Source organism: Neovison vison, chromosome 13 (genome assembly GCF_020171115.1).
Source record: "Neovison vison isolate M4711 chromosome 13, ASM_NN_V1, whole genome shotgun sequence".
Classification (NCBI taxonomy): Eukaryota; Metazoa; Chordata; class Mammalia; order Carnivora; family Mustelidae; genus Neogale; species Neogale vison.
The window spans coordinates 103,888,861-103,910,561 of NC_058103.1; the positions used below are offsets into that span (position 1 = coordinate 103,888,861).

The 21,701-nt window shown below is 34.8% G+C and overlaps 1 protein-coding gene across 3 annotated transcripts in view; it reads right to left on the reverse strand.

Moving 5' to 3' along the window:
- VPS13C (vacuolar protein sorting 13 homolog C) overlaps window positions 1-21,701 on the reverse strand; it is a 203,572-nt gene that overhangs the window by 174,930 nt on the left and 6,941 nt on the right. For all 3 annotated transcript variants that reach the window (XR_006381579.1, XM_044229943.1, XM_044229942.1), the window contains exons 2-5: window positions 14,361-14,404; window positions 11,232-11,274; window positions 6,005-6,100; window positions 4,458-4,559 (exon numbers count right to left, since the gene is read on the reverse strand). Coding sequence is in view for 2 of the 3 variants with exons in the window: in XM_044229943.1 (XP_044085878.1) it covers window positions 4,458-4,559; window positions 6,005-6,100; window positions 11,232-11,274; window positions 14,361-14,404 (285 nt within the window). In the remaining variant the exon portion in view is untranslated. The remainder of the gene's footprint in view (window positions 1-4,457; window positions 4,560-6,004; window positions 6,101-11,231; window positions 11,275-14,360; window positions 14,405-21,701) is intronic.

A 21,701-nucleotide genomic window follows, 5' to 3' on the forward strand; every position in this document is an offset into this window, starting at 1 on the left:
TTATTAGTGATGGCTACATAGCACTGTCCTCCATTTCCCTCCTCACATATAGTCCAGAAACGAAGGTAAGTTTAACCTTCCTAAAACACAGCTGATGACACCACCCCCTAGGTTTTTAAAGAAAGAAAAAGAAAATCTTACTACTGACTCTCTCACTGATTACAGATGGAAAGTCTACCATGACACAACTAAAAATATAGGATCTACATAGAGCCAGAGTAGGTTCGAATTAGAGCTCTAACATTTTCTAGCTGTGTGACTTAGGACAAGTTATGTAACTTGCAGCCTTCTCAACTGTAAAATGGGAACAATAATAGCCTTATAGAATTATGACTATTAAATGAGTCAATACATCTAAAGCATTTTGAAGAGTGGCAATTAGTAAATGCTCAATAAGTATTAGCTACTATCATTGTTATAACCATCACCACTGTCACCATCATGGCATTCAAATCTCTTAAAATTGACCTAAAGCGAGCTTTCCAACTTACAACTAATTACATTCCATCTGACTCCCAAATTCTGAGCTGTTCCCCATACATGTTCTATTCTTTCCTCTCTTTATTGTCTCCTCTACCTAAAAAACGCTCTCTCCTTTTCTGCAAACTCACCTTTTAGATATAGCTGAAATATTTATCTTCACAGTGTCTGCCCTGATCTCTTTGGCTTAATGTAGTATGTTTGTTCTGAACTCCCTTACCAATCTTGTCTGTACCTCTTTGATGAGACTCAACATATTTTCCTGTTTATGATTGATTATGCACATTTCTTAATTTTGCAACTAAAATGTAAGGTTTTTGACAGCAGGATTCACAGATTTTCTGATTTTTCTGTTTCCAACAATGTGTTGAGCAGATTAGCATCAGAGTTCTCAAAAGTACCTGGTAACTAAACCATATTGCCTTCAATTCTAATTTTAAACCTAGCATTCTATCCCCAGCCAAATAAAACAAGTGCTTAAGTAAAAAAAAAAAAAAAAAAAAAAAAAAGACTTTCAGACTTGAAAGGATTTTAACAATTATATCCAATATATCCTTTCTTAAAAGCTACTAGATACACTTAAGCAAAGCAAAGTAACAAACTAATGAACAAAACTCAAAGGACCCAGAAAACAGTGAATTAAACACAGAGAACAGATGAAGACCAATTCTAGGATGACAACTGTGCATGCAGCAGGACTGAAAAAACCATTTCAAAGCAAGATCTCCAAGAGAAAAATGGGTCCAAGAAGGAGACCAATAGGTGGATGGGGCAATTAGAAAGTAACACTGATAGTCATGTAACAGATTTCACGTAGCAAGTGTAAAGAATTAAAGATAAATTTACACAGAAAACAAAGCAAATGAAAAAGTATTTACAAATTCAAGAAAAACAAAAGGTTGTATAAGAAAGAAAATATAACCATAGTACATTTGACCTACACAGTGAATTACACTGTCATAGTAATTAAATTTTGACAATACCCCAAATTATGACAATACCCAAAAATTATGATATGACCATATTATGAGGAGAGGGAGGGGAATTTAGATTGAAAGGAGCTGGTAAGAGAAGTAAACTTCCTGACTGCCATAACAGAAAAGCTGAGAGAATACCTTACATTTATAGATTAGATAATGACAAACATTAGTATATCTAAAATCATGGCTCCCTTTAAGGAATGTGTCTAAAGGGTAAAGAAGAGTGGGTAAAGAATAGTGGAATAGGAGACTGACATTTTTCATCAGAAGTCTCTTTGGCAAAACTATTTGATTTTAAAGTGTGTGTACATATCACTTAGATAAAATTAACAATTGTAAATACAGAATATACAGGATTTGGGAAACTTTGGCCTTACTAGGAATTTCATCTTTCCCTTTAATTTATAATACCCCTTCCAGGAAAATAAACTCACTACAGTAAGATAAAAGGAGAGAAACATCAAGAAGTTTATTTTTACTGTTGGGCCAAATGTTTAAAAATGAATTCATTTATATCTCAGTTTTATTTTTTCCCACGATTGTGGGCAGCACTGTATTTTACCAAATGAAACATATCAAGTAAAAATGCTTTTTTAAAGCAGATTAGCATGAGGACTTTGTTTCCAATTTTATCATCTGCTGCTTGGGGTTGAATCATTTTCCTTACCTCTCTGAGTCTCTATACATGTGCGATGGTACCTTTGTGCTTTTAAAACCAAGAAATAAGTAGAAAAATAATAAGCCTCAAAATAAAGTATGGTATTAAGTAATAATTATTAATAATGGTGGAATGCAAAGCATCTAAAGACCAGGGTGTCTTTTATTATTTTCATGAATAATAATACATGAAAATGTGACCGATATTCACAGAAACTAGAAAAAAAATTATACTCAGTCAAGATAATTAAACGTATTGCAATTAAAAAACCCAATAGCAACATATATCCCAATTATCCCATATTCCCCAATTCATCTCTTTAATTTTTTTAAAATACTGTTTTTAAGTAATCTCTACACACAACCTGGGGCTTGAATCCATAACTCCAAGATCAAGAGTCACATGTTCTACCTTGAGCCAGCCAGGCACCCAGAATTCTCTTTAATACTCAAAACATTTTTCCGAAAAAATCTAAGAGAGTAATGTTAAAACTGAGTATACTTTCTGAATTTAAGTTCTATCCCACCAAAACCTAAATTTTATCATCCAAGAAGCTATTATTATATACTATATAAGCCTAATAGACCTACTTACACATGGTGCCACAGACGTTCAGACCCTACATATCAAGTCATCCTTAATAGCCTCTCTGCCACGGCTAAACATATGAATCCCCTAAGCATTAAAGACCCAGGAGTCAAAATTTCATAGGTACTCAATACAGAACATACAGCACATTATCATTTGCCTATTAAGCTGTCCACTACTAGAACAGGAGAGACTATACATGCTTTTTCTTGCAGTTCACTGGAAACACGAAAATATTTTTTAAACAATCACAGTTATTTCTATCCAAAAATAAAAAAGAAAGGAATTGGAGGTTTGTTTCTGAAAAGGGAAAATATAGCTTAATTTTGTATATACATAATAAATTATATGTGTATAATAATGCTATATTATATATATATTATGATACACTTTATTATATATACCAATTTATCTAAATATATGTCAATATGCCTACTAATGAATATGTATCATTAAATATAGTGTGTTAAAAAATAAACTTAATCTGACCTGTATCAAGAAAGAAGTGAAATTCTAGTGCTCTCCAAGTCTTTCTCTTCATTTTATGGTACTATTTCCACATATACTAATTAACCAAGAGTGAATAAAAGTAAATAATCACACTGAATTGTCATGAGACAAATCAATTTTCATCTTGCTTTATTTATCACATAAAAGTAATAGAAAAAAGAATACTGTTTTCATAATAATATAAATTCTTAAACTTCAGAAGACAAAATATGCTCAAGTATTAAAAAGAGAAGAGAAAAACATTTTTAAGTTTTTAAAAATTTCTTTCATTAAGACAGCCTCCTCTATATTTTAAGTATTTTAGTAATTTTTTATAAAAGAATCAATAATTCTGTATATGAAAAAGCACTTGAGGCAAAAAGAATCAGAATAATTGATAAAGAATTTAAATGAGCAAGTATTTTTAAGAGAGATTTCTTATTGATTCAATTAAGTGTCAGCAGCTTAAGCCAGGAAACAAAATCTTAGTATATCTGAGTATCATTTCTTAGTATATCTGATAACGATGCTGAATACAATCAGGAACTGGGGTGTGATCTGATTGAAAGAGAAATACTGGAGGTTTGGAAAAGGCTTTCAACTTATCACTCTATAGACTGCTTTTTCATCTTATCCTATTCTTGCTCCATAAACCAAATCCAAATCATCATCAGATTTATTTTTAGATAAAAATAAAAAAACTAAACCTTAAGGTAAGATGTTAAAATGTTGAAATCTGAAGAACCAGGTTTCTAAAAATATCTTATACAATATAAAGAGATACAGCTAGAAATAGAATTACAGCACCATTTCCTCTAAACATTTATTTCACTATATTGATATGCTGAACCTCATTATCTCCCATGGATATACCTAAAAATGTAGAGGAGGAACCTATTAACATTTGGCAGAAACAAACACATCTGCAAGATCTCACAGAAAAGTCTCTTAAACACAGCATGATAAAAACGACTGGTTGAGGAAGGTGGGAAAATAAAACTGGCAGTGAGATCAAACAATCACATGGCAATGATTCCTAAGTGTAAGTCATTAACATACTTACAGTCAAAATTTTGAGATATGATTTTGAAAAAATATTCTTTCTTTGGAACTACATCTTATGGAGGCTTAATAAAGCATCCTCTCTACAGTGCATTAAATATATCTAAAACCTAAATATATGTAAGCTTATCTAAAACAAACATATTGTATCACTTCTCGGTCTTTTGGAAAAGATCATGTGTGAAACAAACATATTGTACCTTTCTCCGCTGCTTTTTGAAGGGCTTCTTCAATTCGGGATAGCTCTTTCTGCTTAATATCTTGCAAGGATTTTTCTTCTTTTTCAGCATCATATTTAATACCTAAAAATATATAGTAAATTCACATACTAGGAAATACAATTATTAAATAAAGAGGAAAAGTTCAAACTCATTATGATTATGTGTGTATTTATAAGTCTTGTAAGCCATCTTTTGGTAATTCAAAAGAGCTGCATTCTTTAAATTAGTTTTACAAAAAGCTTAAACATAAATAAATGATTCCTATTTATTTACAAAACTTTAATCAAAACAGAAAGGAGAAACAGAAAGAAATTAAAGGGGGAGAGGAAGAAAGGAAAAAGGGTAAGGGGGGAAAGAATGAGTAGAAAGGTAAAAGGGAGAAAAAGAAGGAAGGCAGAAAATATAACATAATTTCCAGTTATTTTTGTCTGAGGAGTAAAATTTTGGGTAACTATAAAAAACATGTAACATCCAGTACTAGCTGATTATAAATACAGATTAATAAAAAGACTTTCCGAATTTAAGACTACCAACAATCAGAAAATACATCTCCTTTTTATCTAGAAATCTCATTTCTGATCATGTATCCTAAGGAAATAAAAAGAACAAAAAAGATACCTATAAGAATGAGGTGTTTATAATGTTCAATGTAGGAGCCCAAAACAGTAGGCACCGCACAATAAAATACCATACAGCCTTTCAAAATTACCCCATCATATACCAAAAATATGTACGTTAAGTAAAAAAAACAGATCCATGTTGTATACATAATGTGATAAATGCTACATCAAATCAAATATATATATAGTAAAGCATGGAAAGCAAAATATAAAAATAAAAATTGAGTTTGCTTTATGGTTGGGAAAACAAGTAATTTTTCCCTAAAATACCCAAACTTTTCTTAACATTACCTTGTTCTTATAACTGAACAAACAGTTGAACAAAATATATTACCTAAATAAACACTATTGCTTTATATACAGTCATTAAAAATTAAAATACTTTAATTTATGATAGAAAAAAATTACCTATTTCACACACATTTTTGAACGAGCGTTCTCTCAAAATGAGAAGCAACAAAATAAAGAAAAAAAAGTCCATTCTTTAAATCTTTAGATTAACACATCAGTACTTTTTTAAAAACTTACTTCACTTCCTTCTCCAAAAGCAAATTTTTAATGCATCTCAAACTTAAAATGAAGGCTTAGTTGCAAAATAATTATTGAGAGAAGATAATAAATTTAACAAACAGTTGGAATTATTCTTTTTTTTTCAGTTGGAATTATTCTTCCCAACAATAACATAAAAATATTTTATGTATAATTCTGGCAATATATATGCATATATATGTAAAATGTATAAATGTAAAATATAAAATATATATGTGCATATATGTATACAATTAGTTTATTTAAAGTACCTTCTATTTTATTAAACATAATAAAATACTCAACCATTTAATAAAATACTTAACCATTTAATTTCACTATGCTATTGCTGATTGGTTATAACCTAAAACAACATACTTGCTCCAGGGACAACAAGCAGGTAGAGTCCCTCTAGGGTCGCAATAACTGCTTCTCCATAAAGGTTCTTCCAAGGAATCTTCAAAGTTAATTTACCTAAAGAAACATAATTTCAACCTTAAATTCCTTTTTGGGCTACTCCAGAAGATACACATTTCCCACTTTGCATTTAGAGAAAAAAGTATAACAAAACCCATCACACACACAGTAGGTATATCACTCAGGAAAAAAATGAAAAAACTCCAACACTGAAGTTTGCAAAGATCTCTTCCATATTAATTACTATTTGAAGTAACTATTCATACTGTGCTTACACTTTTTAAACTTTCTGGTATCATCTCATTTGATATGTCCAACATATAAGAAGAATGAGGCAGCTATTATTTCAATTTTGAAAACAGAAAACTCACTCCCAGAGAAGTTAAATAAATTACATAAATCTACCTAAGTCATCAGTGTGGATGCCAGAGTAACCCAACTACTCATACCACCAGAATCACTGGCACCTTTAAATAAAGATTTCTGAAGTTCAAAGAACAGTCTAACAGCAAAATAAGCAGAAGAGGCAATAAAATAACACATGTAAGGGAGCATAATTTGATTCACCTGCATGCCTTATGTTGGTAAACAGTTTTAGCTGGGAATCTATTCCCACGGTTCAAATTATTTCTCCATTTAAATTTTACTTTTTCTGGGGCGCCTGAATGGCTCTGTCATTAAGCATCTGTCTTCAGCTGGGGTCATGATCCCAGGGTGCAGGGATCAAGCCCGGCATCATCATCAAGCTTCTCCCTCTCCCACTCCCTCTGCTGTGTTCCCTCTCTCATGGCTCTCTCTGTCAAATAAATAAAATCTTTTTTTTATTTATTTTTCCTTCTGTCTATAAACCTGTTGAGTTTCCTAAATAGTTACCATGTTGGTGGAGTCTAGAGGCAATGCCAGTGTACATCTGGGCCATTTCTAAGTCAAATGACTTTAGAGTAAGAACCACCTGTGTTTATAACAGATACTGTTACATATGTAGCTAACTCATAAACTCTGAAAAAGTTGATTTGAGAGACGGCTGGGTGGCTCAGTCAGTTGGGCATCTGATTCTTATTTCCGCTCAGGTTATGATCTCAGGGTCTTGAGATGAAGCTCTGTGATAGGCAAGGTGGTGGGCATGGAGTCTGCTCAAGATTCTCTCTCCCCCACCTTCCTCCACTCCTCCCGCTGCTCATATGCACATCCTCTGTCTCCAACATAATAAAATCTTTTTTTAAAAAGTTGATTTGATTACCTTTATGGTGAGCATGAGACTGAAAAAATCAGAAATGCCCCTTTAACTATAGCACACCAAAAAAGGGATGTCTGTTCCCTATACCTTTTCTTCCCTCCATTTATCCTCATTCATTATCCTCCCATCCTTTATTATCCTGACTTCCACTGGAATTAAGGTAGTTATATCACTGCCTTCCATTTACAGTATAGGAAATTTTTTAATCTTTAAGTAAAAGGATAACCAAGGAGCACCCACAAATATGTCTAGCTCTTAGAAAACCAGAACATTCTTGAGCTTACGTCACCACACTGACTTTACAGGTTAGGTGTAATATTTTAACCTCAGAAAAATTTAATAACTAATAGAAATGCTCCATAAACCAAAAAAGGGACAAATATTTTTAAAAATATGCTTTTATCCTTATACGTAAAGGGTCAGTGAGTAACCCTGAAGGGAGTCATTAAATTTTTATGCTTTAAAAGACAAAAGAACAAATTCTGAAACTTCAGCCAACCTCTTCTAAAATGTAAACCTAGTTCTAATAACATAATGAATAATGTAAAAGTTCTTTAGTCACATATAACTCACCCAGTACCCCAGAAATGCAATTTTAATACTATGTCCTAAAATTGGATCTAACTTCTTTGAAGACAAACATATATTTATCCTTGCCTCTCCCACAGCTACCTACGTAGTCTCACACATAACATTGTATGCATAAATATCTCTAAGGAAAAAAGGATAAATGAATGGCATTAACTTTACTCTAGGATTTCAATTAAGCATGCAGGACCACAGTACTTCTAGTTATCACCACAGCTAAATATCACCACTTCACCCAGCACACGGCTCGGTATAACAGACAAGCAAAAAAAATAATGCCTGCCCTAGGGATGCTCTCAATCTAAGGGATTGTCACCTGTTTCAAGAGACAGAAACATAAAAATATCACTTTATATTAAAAGGAACATGTATAAGGTGATACAAAGTAAACTCAAACAGAAGTATTCAAGTAGTCGCTGAGATGCTAGAACAGTGAAAGACAAAGCCTCCTCCCCTGAATACAAAACAAATGAGGAAGGAAAGCCATGTGGTGAAGTAGCAGGATGATGGAAGTAGAAGGAATGATGGTGGCATAAGTGCAAATTCTAACGTAACAGCAAGTTATCTAGGGCTGTAAACTACATTTTTAAAAAGTAAAAATCAGGTAATATGGAACAGTTGAGAGGACTTCATGGGTTAGTGTTCTATTAAAAAAATTCTTCAACAGAGAGGAAAGCTAGCTATGGATGATCTTAGTGTAGTAAGAGCTTAGCTGCAAACACTTTCTACTTACCAAGACATATCCTCTATACCACGTTGCTGCATAGTATATCAAGTGAAATGACTGAACAAAACATGAGGGAAATACTATGAAAGACCCACAGCAAATATCATCCTCAATGGGAAAAAGCTTGCAGCCTTCCCGTTGAGATCAGGAACAAGACAAGGATGCCCACTTTCACCACTCTTGTTCAACATAGTATTAGAAGTCCTAGCAACAGCAATCAGACAACAGAGAGAAATAAAAGGTATCCAAATTGGTAATGAAGAAGTCAAACTCTCTCTCTTCGCAGATGACATGATTCTTTATATGGAAAACCCAAAAGACTCCACCCCCAAACTACTAGAACTCATACAGCAATTCAGCAGCGTGGCAGGATACAAAGTCAATGTGCAGAAATCAGTGGCTTTCTTATACACTAACAATGAAAATACAGAAAGGGAAATTAGAGAATCCATTCCATTTACTATAGCACCAAGAACCATAAGATACCTGGGAATAAACCTAACTAAAGAGGTAAAGGATCTATACTTGAGGAACTATAGAACACTCATGAAAGAAATTGAAGAAGACACAAAAAGATGGAAGACCATTCCATGCTCTTGGATCGGAAGAATAAACATTGTTAAAATGTCTATACTGCCTAGAGCAATCTATACTTTTAATGCCATTCCGATCAAAATTCCACCGGCATTCTTCAAAGAGCTGGAGCAAATAATCCTAAAATTTGTATGGAATCAGAAGAGACCCCGAATCGCTAAGGAAATGTTGAAAAACAAAAATAAAGCTGGCGGCATCACCTTACCTGATTTCAAGCTTTATTACAAAGCTGTGATCACCAAGACAGCATGGTACTGGCATAAAAACAGACACATAGACCAGTGGAACAGAGTAGAGAGCCCTGATATGGACCCTCAACTCTATGGTCAATTAATCTTCGACAAAACAGGAAAAAATATACAGTGGGAAAAAGACAGTCTCTTCAATAAATGGTGCTGGGAAAACTGGACAGCTATGTGTAGAAGAATGAAACTCGACCATTCTCTTACACCGTACACAAAGATCAACTCAAAATGGATAAAAGACCTCAACGTAAGACAGGAATCTATCAGAATCTTAGAGGAGAACATAGGCAGTAATCTCTTTGATATCAGCCACAGCAACTTCTTTCAAGATACGTCTCCAAAGGCAAAGGAAACAAAAGCGAAAATAAACTTCTGGGACTTCATCAAAATCAAAAGCTTCTGCACAGCAAAGGAAACAGTCAAAAAAACAAAGAGGCAACCCACGGAATGGGAGAAGATATTTGCAAATGACAGTACAGACAAAAGGTTGATATCCAGGATCTATAATGAACTCCTCAAACTCAACCCACACGAAACAGACAAACACATCAAAAAATGGGCAGAAGATATGAACAGACACTTCTCCAATCAAGAAATACAAATGGCTATCAGACACATGAAAAAATGCTCATCATCATTAGCCCTCAGGGAGATTCAAATTAAAACCACATTGAGATATCACCTTACACCAGTTAGAATGGCCAAAATTAACAAAACAGGAAACAACATGTGTTGGAGAGGATGTGGAGAAAGGGGAACCCTCTTCCACTGTTGGTGGGAATGCAAGTTGGTGCTGCCTCTTTGGAGAACAGTGTGGAAATTCCTCAAGAAATTAAAAATAGAGCTTCCCTACAACCCTGCAATTGCACTCCTGGGTATTTACCCCAAAGATACAGATGTCGTGAAAAGAAGGGCCATCTGTACCCCAATGTTTATAGCAGCAATGGCCACAGTCGCCAAACTATGGAAAGAACCAAGATGCCCTTCAACGGATGAATGGATAAGGAAGATGTGGTCCATATACACTATGGAGTATTATGCCTCCATCAGAAAGGACGAATATCCAACTTTTGTAGCAACATGGACGGGACTGGAAGAGATTATGCTGAGTGAAATCAGTCAAGCAGAGAGAGTCAATTATCATATGGTTTCACTCATTTGTGGAGCATAACCAATAGCATGGAAGACAAGGGGCGTTAGAGAGTAGTAGGGAATTTGGGTAAATTGGAAGGGGAGGTGAACCATGAGAGACTATGGACTCTGAAAAACAGTCTGAGGGGTTTGAAGTGGCGGGGGGGTGGGAGGTTGGGGTACCAGGTGGTGGGTATTATAGAGGGCACAGCTTGCATGGAGCACTGGGTGTGGTGAAAAAATAATGAATACTGTTTTTCTGAAAATAAATAAATTGGGGAAAAAAAAAAAACATGAGGGAAATAAGCTACACTTAAATTTTATTTACTAGCACTTGGCAAATTATAGTACTTCCACTTTTAATGAAAAAGCATATAGAACTTAGATATCAATTTTGAAAATCAAGATATATTTTGTGTAGTAGAACCAAAACCTAAAAAGTATCATTGCAGTTTAAAAGTCCTTCCATTTGAAGAGTTATTTTCTACCCTTTTGGCAGAAATTCTGAAGTATTTAAGTATTACATATAACGTATATTAGGCCCAGAGCTCCAAAAACTCTAAACAACATAAGTCAAAACCTCTCACATTTTTGTTTTAGATCAAATAACATCAGAAAAATAAAAAACTAAAAGGATTAAGAATAACTCAAGTAAAGAGTACTTACCAATTTGGCCAGCTTTGACTTTAAAAGGAACATCCAACTCACTCTTCAAAAGAAAGAAAAAAATTTAAAAAACATCTTAAATTATTAAGCTCCCCCAAAATACCTTTACATCATCATTTAAATACACAATCAATCAATACACAATCATCTCACAGGAAAAACACGAAATAAATTTTCTGTATCTGAGTAATTCAGGACATCCTGAAATAAAAAAAGAATTTCTACTGACTCAAATTGGAATTTGAGGAAGGAACCACAAGAGAAACAAAACTATAAATAGGAACAATAGGAAAAGAGTTTGTAGCTAAAGAAAGTAATTGGGTAAACTGAATACTTGTTTTAATAAACCAAACCAAGATGGATGGAAATGCCATGAACCTAAAATAATGATGGACACCATTTATCTGAAACACTAAAATAGGAAAAGAAAGAGTTCTTTCACAAAAATTAGATGAAAACAATAACTGAACAATTATTTTCACTCAAATAAAATGTATGGCAAATAAGCAAAAGAATCTTAAAGGAAAGGGAGATTCTCCACTTACTATTTACCAAATTAGCATTTACTTTATATTAAGTTATTGACAGGTACCAATAATTACTAAAAATAAACTTTCACTTATCCAGATTCCAAACCACCAGAAAGTACAAATAACTTTTTTATTCACAGAGTATTAAGCAATACCAATATTCACAATGATCACTTGAGTCTTTAGAATTATTAAAAATTAAACCAATCAGAATTACTAAAAATTAAACCAATCTAACCAATTTGTTACCTTAGTACATATAGTACATACTATCAACCTGGTGACTGAAATATAGCACTTTAGGTAACAATTAACTAAAATAATCAGTTTACCCAATCATCTGATAACGCAAGCATTCAAGGTGAACAGGAATGAAACATAATACTGATCTTTTTGTAGACCAAAAAACAAAATTCCTCTCTGGTGGTTAAGAGAGCAGCTCTACACCCAAGGTGGCAGTGGCAAGTTGGAGAGGTGGGAAATGTATTCAAGGGCATTCATATTATACTTTATGTTATGCAGGATACAAACTCTGAACTTTACACTTCTAAAAGTTTGGGCTCATGTGCGCTTCGATCCTCATGAAATAATTTTTCACAAAAAATAAATGTAAAGGGGCACCTGGGTGGCTCAGTGGGTTAAAGCCTCTGCCTTCGGCTCAGGTCATGATCCCAGAGTCCTGGGATCGAGCCTCAAATCAGGCTCTCTGCTCAACAGGAAGCCTGTTTCAGAGAGCCTGCTTCCCCCTCTCTATCTGCTCTGCCTACTTCCCTCTGCTTACTTGTGATCTCTGTCTGTTAAATAAATAAATAAAATCTTAAAAAATAAATAAATGTAAAGAACCCATAGTCAAAGTAAATCCTCACTAATCCAACTTAATTGAGGAAAGGAGGCTAGTTTGAATTAATGGAGATTATTAATTACTAAATAATTTACTATATTTAACTATAACCCAAATTCAAACTACACTAACAGAGTTCAATTTGTCTCTTAAATATCCTCTTATATATCCTCTCACCACAATTCCTTATTTTTTTTTAAGATTTTATTTATTTATTTGACAGAGAGCCACAGCGAGAGAAGGAACACAAGCAGGAGGAGTGGGAGAGGGAGAAGCAAGGCTCCCACCATGCAGGGAGCCCAAGGTGGGGCTCGATCCCAAGACCTGGAGATCGTGACCTGAGCTGAAGGCTGATAGTTAAAGAATGAGCCACCCAGTTGCCCTCACTGCAATTCTATTTATACTTCTTTCCTTCTAAAATATTTTCCTAAAAAGGGAAAAAAATAACCTTTACTCCAATCTCCAGCAAAAGAGGCTTACGTTCTAAATTTTGGAGTAAAATTTAAAAAGTTGTAGCATCCTATATAAATAAAGGAAGGGAAAAAAAATTAAATATTTTGAATGCCCACTACTTTTAATCTTAGTCAAGCCACAAAAGCAAAGACATACTATATTACTTTGTACTATTAACTCCAATTTAAAGATGATTAAACTAATGCTCACAGAAACTTAGAAACTTGCCAAAAGTCACATAGCTGGTAAAATGGCAGAACCAGCCCTGAAACCCAGGTCTGCCACACTCCAAGGTCCATGCCCTTTCCAGCATGCCTGCCAAGTTGTTTCCAGCAGAACAAAATAAATTGTTACTCCACATGACAAAGTTCTACTCTTAAGATCTTTAATATCCAAAACTGGCTTCCCTGAGACCAGTCATTTGAGCACTTTGGTTTATAAGACTCTCCTTAATTACACAGTTCATCATGTAGAAATCCAACCAGAAGTCAACACTAGGATTACAAAACATACTGTAGTTGTTAGATATCTGACCTGTTAATTAAAGAATAAACTCATTTTGAGGCATCTGGGTGGCTCAGTGGGTTAACTTTCTGACTCTTGATTTTTGGCTCAGGTCATGGTCTCAGGGTTGTGAGACTAAGCCCTGCATCAGGCTCCATGCTCAGCACAGAGTCTTCTTGGGATTCACTTTCTCCCTCTCTCTCTGCCCCTCCCACTCCTCACGTCTGTGTACTCTCACTCTTTTTTTCTCTCTCTCTAAAAAAGATAAATAAAATCTTAAAAAAAAAAACACCTCATTCTTAAGACTTTGTAAAATCAAATGAAGTCTGATAGGCTAAGGCCTAATAGACCAGGAGGAGGAATAGGGGATAGAGCACTAGAATCCAAAAAATCTACTTGATCTATTAATATTACCATAATATTATAAGGCTGGACTGTCAATGTATTTCCAAAAATGCAATTATTCATTTCAAAAATTGTTAAAGTCAAGTTCTTATGTACCAAATATGTAAAGATAATTCTGGAGAAAATTAAAGTAAGACAAATGTCTACTACAAATCTATTCAGTCAAATTAAATCAAGGAAAAACATTTCACTTTCTAAGAGAGAGCATTTTGATCAACAGGAAAAAAAAATCTAAATTTTAATCTCAGATTCTCCTAAAGCAAACAGTTCAAAAAGTAATCCTTCTCTGAGTGACTCAATCACTTTATCTGGTACCTGGTACCAGATACCAAGTAACCAAGAATTTCTGAAAGTTTACCAAATTAACTGAGTGATCAACATAGTTTGAAAACTTACCAGAGCATTTTCTTTTATCTGTAGGTTATCTAAAGCCACATTACCTTTAAAAAAAAAAGGGGGTGGGGGAGGAAAAATATGAAGTTAAAATATCAATTAGTATAGCCTGTCATAATGCAGTATGAAACACTATGGCACTATGCTAAGAGTTAAGAAGACAATAGGTAAGCAAAGCAAACTTCAAGAACTTAAGCAGCCACTAACACAAAGTGTTGCTATATATGCAAATGATAGTATATATATGTAGGTTAGCCCAGGACAAAAGAAATTACAAAATACTTTAACTGGCTAACATTCAAGTAGACAATGAGAAAGAATGTGGAGACTCTCAGACTAAAGAACTCCAGAACCAAAGAAAATACCTATCATTTTGAATGACTAAGCAAAAAACCTCAAAACAAAACAAAACAAAGCAAAAAGAAAAAAAGGACATAAATAGATGACTATTAGAACAGATCAATCATATTGTAACCCAGGATTCTCTCTTTAATTATGCTATCAATGAACATTTTCTACAGGAATATAATGTTAGTCTTTTGAAACTCCAAACATGGCATCTTCCCAATGATTATTGTTTATGGTTCTAAAGTTACCTTTTTTTTTTTAAATTAAACTCTACACCCCAATATGGGGCTCGAACTCATGACCCCAAGATCAAGAGTCACTACTCTACCAAATGAGCCAGCCAGATGCCCCCACTGTTCTAATGTTAACTCATCCAATTCTTCTTAAATCTAAAGCCATTATGGTAAGATTACATGACTCCAGTTTTAAATGCTGTACTTACATTTGTTGATATAATATACTTAAATATTCTTACTTACATAAAAACTGAACCAAAAGAAAAAGGTTTCTGTTTCACTTAAATTCTCTAAAGGTTAATAAAACTATTCTTCAATATTAAATGTAAGCATGAGTTATTCAGTTATATATTTTCTTTATCATTCATGACACATTTATATTTTTAAAAATACTATACTTTCGGGCACCTAGATGGCTCAGTTGGTTAATGACTACCTTTGGCTCAGGTCATGATCCTGAAGTCCGGGGATCGAGTCCTGCATCAGGCTCTCTGCTCAGGAGGGAGTCTGCTCCTCCTTCTGACCCTCTCCCCTCTCACGTACTCTCTCTCACTCTCTCTCTCTAATATATAAATAAATAAAAATCTTCTTTAAAAAAATACTATGCTTTCTATGCTACCCTAAGTATTTTTCGAACAAGTAATTTTTCCCTCACAGTACTTTGGAATGAACTAAAAAGAATATTTAATTCTTTTATGCTATTGTGAGAGATGTACTTTTCCCAGATCTCAGATTTTTTTCAAACAAAATACACTTCCTATGAGTTAGGTGCTGAAAAGAGAGAGATGAGAAGAACAACATCCCTGCTATTATGGAGCTCACAGCCTAGCAAAGGAGACCAAATTTCTAAAATTTTAGAAATATTCTAGTGGCATTCCAGGAGAAGAGTGCAGAGATGCAAAGAAGGAGAAACCTAACTGCCTAAGGAGATCAAGAACTTCCCACCAAAGTCTTGGCTAGAAGGCCAATGAAATATTTACCAGGTGGATAAGAAAAGAGAGCAAATACACATGCATGAGTAAGACACATTTTAGAAACCACATGTGGTTTGGTGTAGCTAGAGGGTGTGAGAAAAAAAAATAGGAGATAAAGTCAGAGAGGTTGGCAGGAGCCAGACTAACAAAGAATTTTTAGGATGAAAAGTTCAGATTGGTCACAACACAGAGATGAAATATGTATAAAAGAGACGACAAAATCAGAGCTGTATTTTAGAACCATTACTCTGCTCCTCTAAGAAATAACCATGGATCTGTCCAAACAATTTAGCTACAAGGATATTGCAGTACTGGTTAAAAGGGCAGAAACAATGGATGAATAGGAAGGAGGGAGAGTAGAGGGAGAGGGAACCGAAAGAACTGAATGTCCAAGAAGAAGGCATAAATCATAATACATCTATAATATAGAGCAAAAAATTAGACAGATATGGGAGAATATTAAGTTTTTAAAAAGGGGGCAAGCGCAGATTGATCCAATCTGATATAAAGAGTATATATGCACACATACAAAGAAAACAACTGTTAAGACTAGACATCTTATGATCAGAGTGGTTATTTCCATATAATAAAGTTCATTTGTTATCTAAAATAAACTGCTGAAAGCTGCAAAAAATGAGAGAAGCCTCGCAATAGGGAAGAAAATACATTGTAATAGGAAGAAATGGAAATAATATAGGCAGTCAAGCAGTTTCTACAATACACTAAAAAAAAGGGGAGGTCTGGGTGGCTCAGTCTGTTAAGCATTTGACTCTTGATTTTTGCTCATATCATGATCGCAGGGTCCTGAGATCAAGCCTGTGTTGCCCCGCGTCACCCTGTTGCCCAGGAGTCTCCTTAAGATTCTCTCCCCCTTGAACCCTCTTACAATGTTGGTAGGAATGCAAGTTGGTGCAGCCAGTTTGGAAAACAGTGTGGAGATTCCTTAAGAAAAAATTAGAGTTACCCTGACCCTGCAATTGCACTACTGGGTATTTACCCCAAAGACACAGATGTAGTGAAAAGGAGGGCCATCTGTACCCCAATGTTTATAGCAGCAATGGCCACGGTCACCAAACTGTGGAAAGAACCAAGATGCCCTTCAATGGACGAATGGATAAGGAAGATGTGGTCCATATACACTATGGGGTATTATGCCTCCATCAGAAAGAATGAATACCCAACTTTTGTATCAACATGGATGGGACTGGAAGAGATTATGCTGAGTGAAGTAGGTCAAGCAGAGAGAGTCAATTATCATACGGTTTCACTTATTTGGGGAGCATAACAAATAACATGGAGGACATGGGTAGATGGAGAAGAGAAATGAGTTGAGGGAAATTGGAAGGGGAGATGAACCTGAGAGACTATGGACTCTAAAAAACAATCTGAGGGTTTTGAAGGGGTGGGGGGTGGGAGGTTGGGGGAGCCAAGTGGTGGATATTACGGAGGGCACATATTGCGTGGAGCACTGGGTGTGGTGCATAAACAATGAATTTTAGAACACTGAAAAAAATTTAAATTAAATTAAAAAAAAAAAAAGATTCTCACTCCCTCTCCCTCTGCCCTTCTCCCTGCTTATACATGCTCTATCTCGAGTGAGAGAAAGGAAGGAAGGAAGAGAAAGAAAGAAAAAGAAAAATATACTAAGTAGAAATTAAAACCTGAAATAGTAACTTCAGGGTCAAAAAGGCAAAGTCAGAGTAAGAAGTTATTTTATAGGTAGAATTGACAAGATGGTATCACAGACCAAATGCAGGGGTAATAAAGCTGTTGTAGAAAACAGACGTGTTCTGGAACTGGGGAGAAAAAGGTCCTTAAGAAGTATTATGTGTATGACCAGTACTGTTACTTTGATCCTATTCTCTCTGCTCATATCTTCCTCTCTAGACAAGGGAATTTTGATTAAACTTGGTATTCATGGGGGTAAAAAAAAGAAGTATTATGTGCAAAAATTACATAAAAAAGAAAAATATTCCTGGATTTAATTCCTTCAGAAAATGAATTATAAATAATTACAACTAGGAACTCTATTCAAGCCAAAAGAAGTAAACTGCACAATGTTAGTACATATTGGAAGCAATCCAAACTAGTTTTAACAAGATCTAAGACCCATATAGAGACTTGTGAACTTGCTCATGAATCTGGATTCATCAACCCAGTGATCCCCACTCATGGGTCAAGAGTCACCAAGAGTTCTCATGAAAAATCTGCATTAGATATGAAGCAATTTTTAAAATAATTATTAAGACACTAACATAATATGTGTAAAAATATGAATGTGCTTATAAAAAGTAGGCTGTTTCTAGCACAGTGGCACTTTGATTCTTCAATGAATAGATGGTATTTAAAAGTGAAATACTGAAAACTACCAATGGCTAACAGAGTTAAACAAGTATTCTTAGAAAGTCAGACAAAGAGATTATTGTTAACAGGATTAAGGATTTTTTTAATTAATTTTTTTGGTTAAGTTTTTTATAGTAATTAAATATGATTTTTATTTTAAATTATATAAATTATAATAAAAATGGAAAACAAAACACAGGTAAGTTCTAACATCAATAGGAGCTCAATATATTTTATATACATTCCTCATATCTAATAGTCAACTTACTTAGAGAAGCATTTAAAAAAATCTTATTTCTGCTTATGGTTTAGCAAACAAATGCATATTCCCTCTCTGAAAAATGTGAATGCTATCTAACAACAGTAAATATAACAACGAAATAAGAATGACACATTCTATAAGTTATTTGCACTGAAGGAGGAGCCACTAGCCTCAGTACAAAGAAAAGGGGAGGAATAGTAGCAAATTGCAGATTAACACCAGGGTGAAAGTGCATTCATTCAACCAGCAGCTGAGTGCTTTATCTAGGTTACGCACTGTGCTAACATGTATTCTTCCACTCAACTGCATGCTTTTCTGCAGATATATATGCAGGAGTTGAACTGCCTATCCTCGGAATGTCAGAAATTCTGTTTATATAAAAAATAATTTATAAGACTAAGATTAAAGTAGACCCCCTCCTAAATATCAACCATTTTATATTTAACTGGATAGTAAGGAAAAGTTAATATTTAATTTCCTGTTCTACTTCAAGATAGCATAATAATTCCATATATAAACAACTTTATTGCTATTAGCCAGATCACAGGGCTAAGAACAGAGGCCAAAGTTCCTGAAAATCTGGAGGAAGGGTAAATATTCGAGTCAAAACTTTAAAAAACAGGGGCGCCTAGGTGGCTCAGTGGGTTGAGCCTCTGCTTTCAGCTCAGGTCATGATCTCAGGGTCCTGGGATTGAGCCCAGCATCGGACTCTCTGCTCAGCGGGGAGCCTGCTTCCCCCTCTCTCTGCCTGCTGCTCTGCCTGCTTGCTATCTCTCTCTCTGTCAAATAAATAAATAAAATCTTTAAGAAAAAAAAACTTAAAAAAAAAAACAAACAAGAAAAAGAATGAATTGGAGATGGATAAACTAGATAAACTTAACACTGACAGCAAGAAGGGCACTAAAGCCAGTCCCACAATCAGGTGTCTCTAATCCCATGGAGAAGTTCCATGGAGACAATGGTGAGAGACAAGGAAGAAGTTCTATGAAATGATTCCCCTTTATGATGAACTGACAGGCCTAAAGAGTGAGAGTAAGCAGTAAGTACAGTCTGTGTTTCAGAAGAAGTTTCTCATTCTCACATTAGGATTCTCAGTAATAAACTAAAATTATTTTGATGAGCATACATAGCTAGGGAGTCACACATAGAGTTTCAAAGTTAATCTTAAATATTTATTTATTTATTTATCCTTGCTAGAGAAAGAGAGCTAGAGCACTTGCACAAGCAGGGGGAGGGGCAGGGGGAGAAGCGACTCCCCACTGAGCAGGGAGCCAGGTGCAGGACTCCAACCCAGGACCAAGGGATCATGACCTGAGTTGATGGCAGACGCCCAACCAACCATGCCACCCAAGTGCCACAAAGTTAATCATAAAGAGTATTTTCAGAAGTACCTGGATCAAAATTTATCTAATAATCTTTACTAATGAACCAGAAGATGAAAATGATAGTAAATCCATTAAATTAGCAAATGACACCAAGGTAAGCAGAGTTGGAGTCACCTCAAAAAAATACAATAGAAAAAGAAATGTTGCTAAATTAAAGAAAACAACCAACTTAGTACATTTAGGAATACAAATGAAATGGTACTGGCTTAATAAGAAACAAGCCTAAATTCAAGAATGGCTTCTAAAGCACATAATAGCTTACAAAATAAATGAAGAAAGACCGTACTGATGTTAAATACTTCCAGGCAGAAATAATCTGTCTGAACTTTCACAGAAGTTTAGCTATATCTTTCTTATGGTACTTAACTACCTAAATCCCCAACTTGATTATAAATTCCTTACTGATTATCCTCATAGTAGAAGCTCAATAAACACTGACATAATTGATTTAGAAAGCATATTATACTAGAGTAGGACAACTACAATAAGAACATAAAATTGAGAACAGTGCCTGGGTGGCTCAGTTGTTAAGTGTCTGCCTTTGGCTCAGGTCATGATCCCAGGGTCCTGGGATCGAGCCCCACATCAGGCTTTCTGCTCAGCAAGAACCCTCCTCCCTCTCCCACTCCCCCTGCTTGTGTGTCCCCTCTCTCACTGTCTGTCAAATAAATAAATAAAATCTTTTTAAAAAAGAAAAGAACATAAAATTGTTATATTTTAGAAAACACTCTTTGAGCTACCTTTCTTGATCTTCCATTGAAGGAGACAGGACACAGACATCAAGCAAAAGAAACTGAGGCACAGGAAGGCTAAATGACTGGCCTAAGGACACTATGTCAACCTAGTAAGTGGTAGAGCCAGGGCTCAAATTTTCTGATGCCCAGTGTTTTGCTCAGAATATCACACTGTCTCCCAAAGAGCAGAGCAGGATGGGTAGAGAATTTTAATTCTGAAAATAATTCTATCTCCTTTGTGGAGAAAAAATGCCATACATTGAGAGGCCTGTGTAGTTGGTGGATCCACTTTTGGTCTTTGCATTTTAAGAGTGTGAAAAAAATCCCAAACCAAAAGGGAAACTAAAATCAGTAAACCTAACAAGGACAAAACCAGTAAAAAAGGATAGAGTCAAGGTTTATGTTAGGAGGATTATCAGAAGAAAGGATAGTGGCACAGTGGAAAACACAGAAGCAGGAGATGGTCATCATAGTACTTTTCATAAATCTACATTTTTCCAAAAACAAAGACAGAAATTCATAATTTATATCTATTCAGAACCATAAAGATCTTTAAATCTAATTCCTGCTCACTTTACATATGAAAAAAATAAAGCCTAAAAATATCAGGTGGTTTATCTAAAATCATACAATTATTGTGTAGCGGTGCAATAAAACCTCGGTCTCCTGACTCCCCGGTCAATGTTGTTAACATAAAACATAGATTAATTTAAAACTGTTTAAAAATAAAACAAAACAGCCCAACAAACAAAAATGCCATGCCTACTCCATGAAACTAGTTTTGCATATTATAAAACAATTAAAAAAATTCATAATGCTGGGACTCCTGGGTGGCTCAGTGGGTTAAGGCCTCTGCATTCGGCTCAGGTCATGATCTCAGGGTCCTGGGATCGAGCCCCGCATCGGGCTCTCTGCTCGGTGGGGCGCCAGCTTCCTCTCTCTCTCTGCCTGCCTCTCCCTCTACTTGTGATCTCTGTCTGTCAAATAAATAAATAAAACATTTTTAAAAAAATAAAACATTTTAAAAAATTTAATGCTATATATTTATTTTGTTTCCTTTAT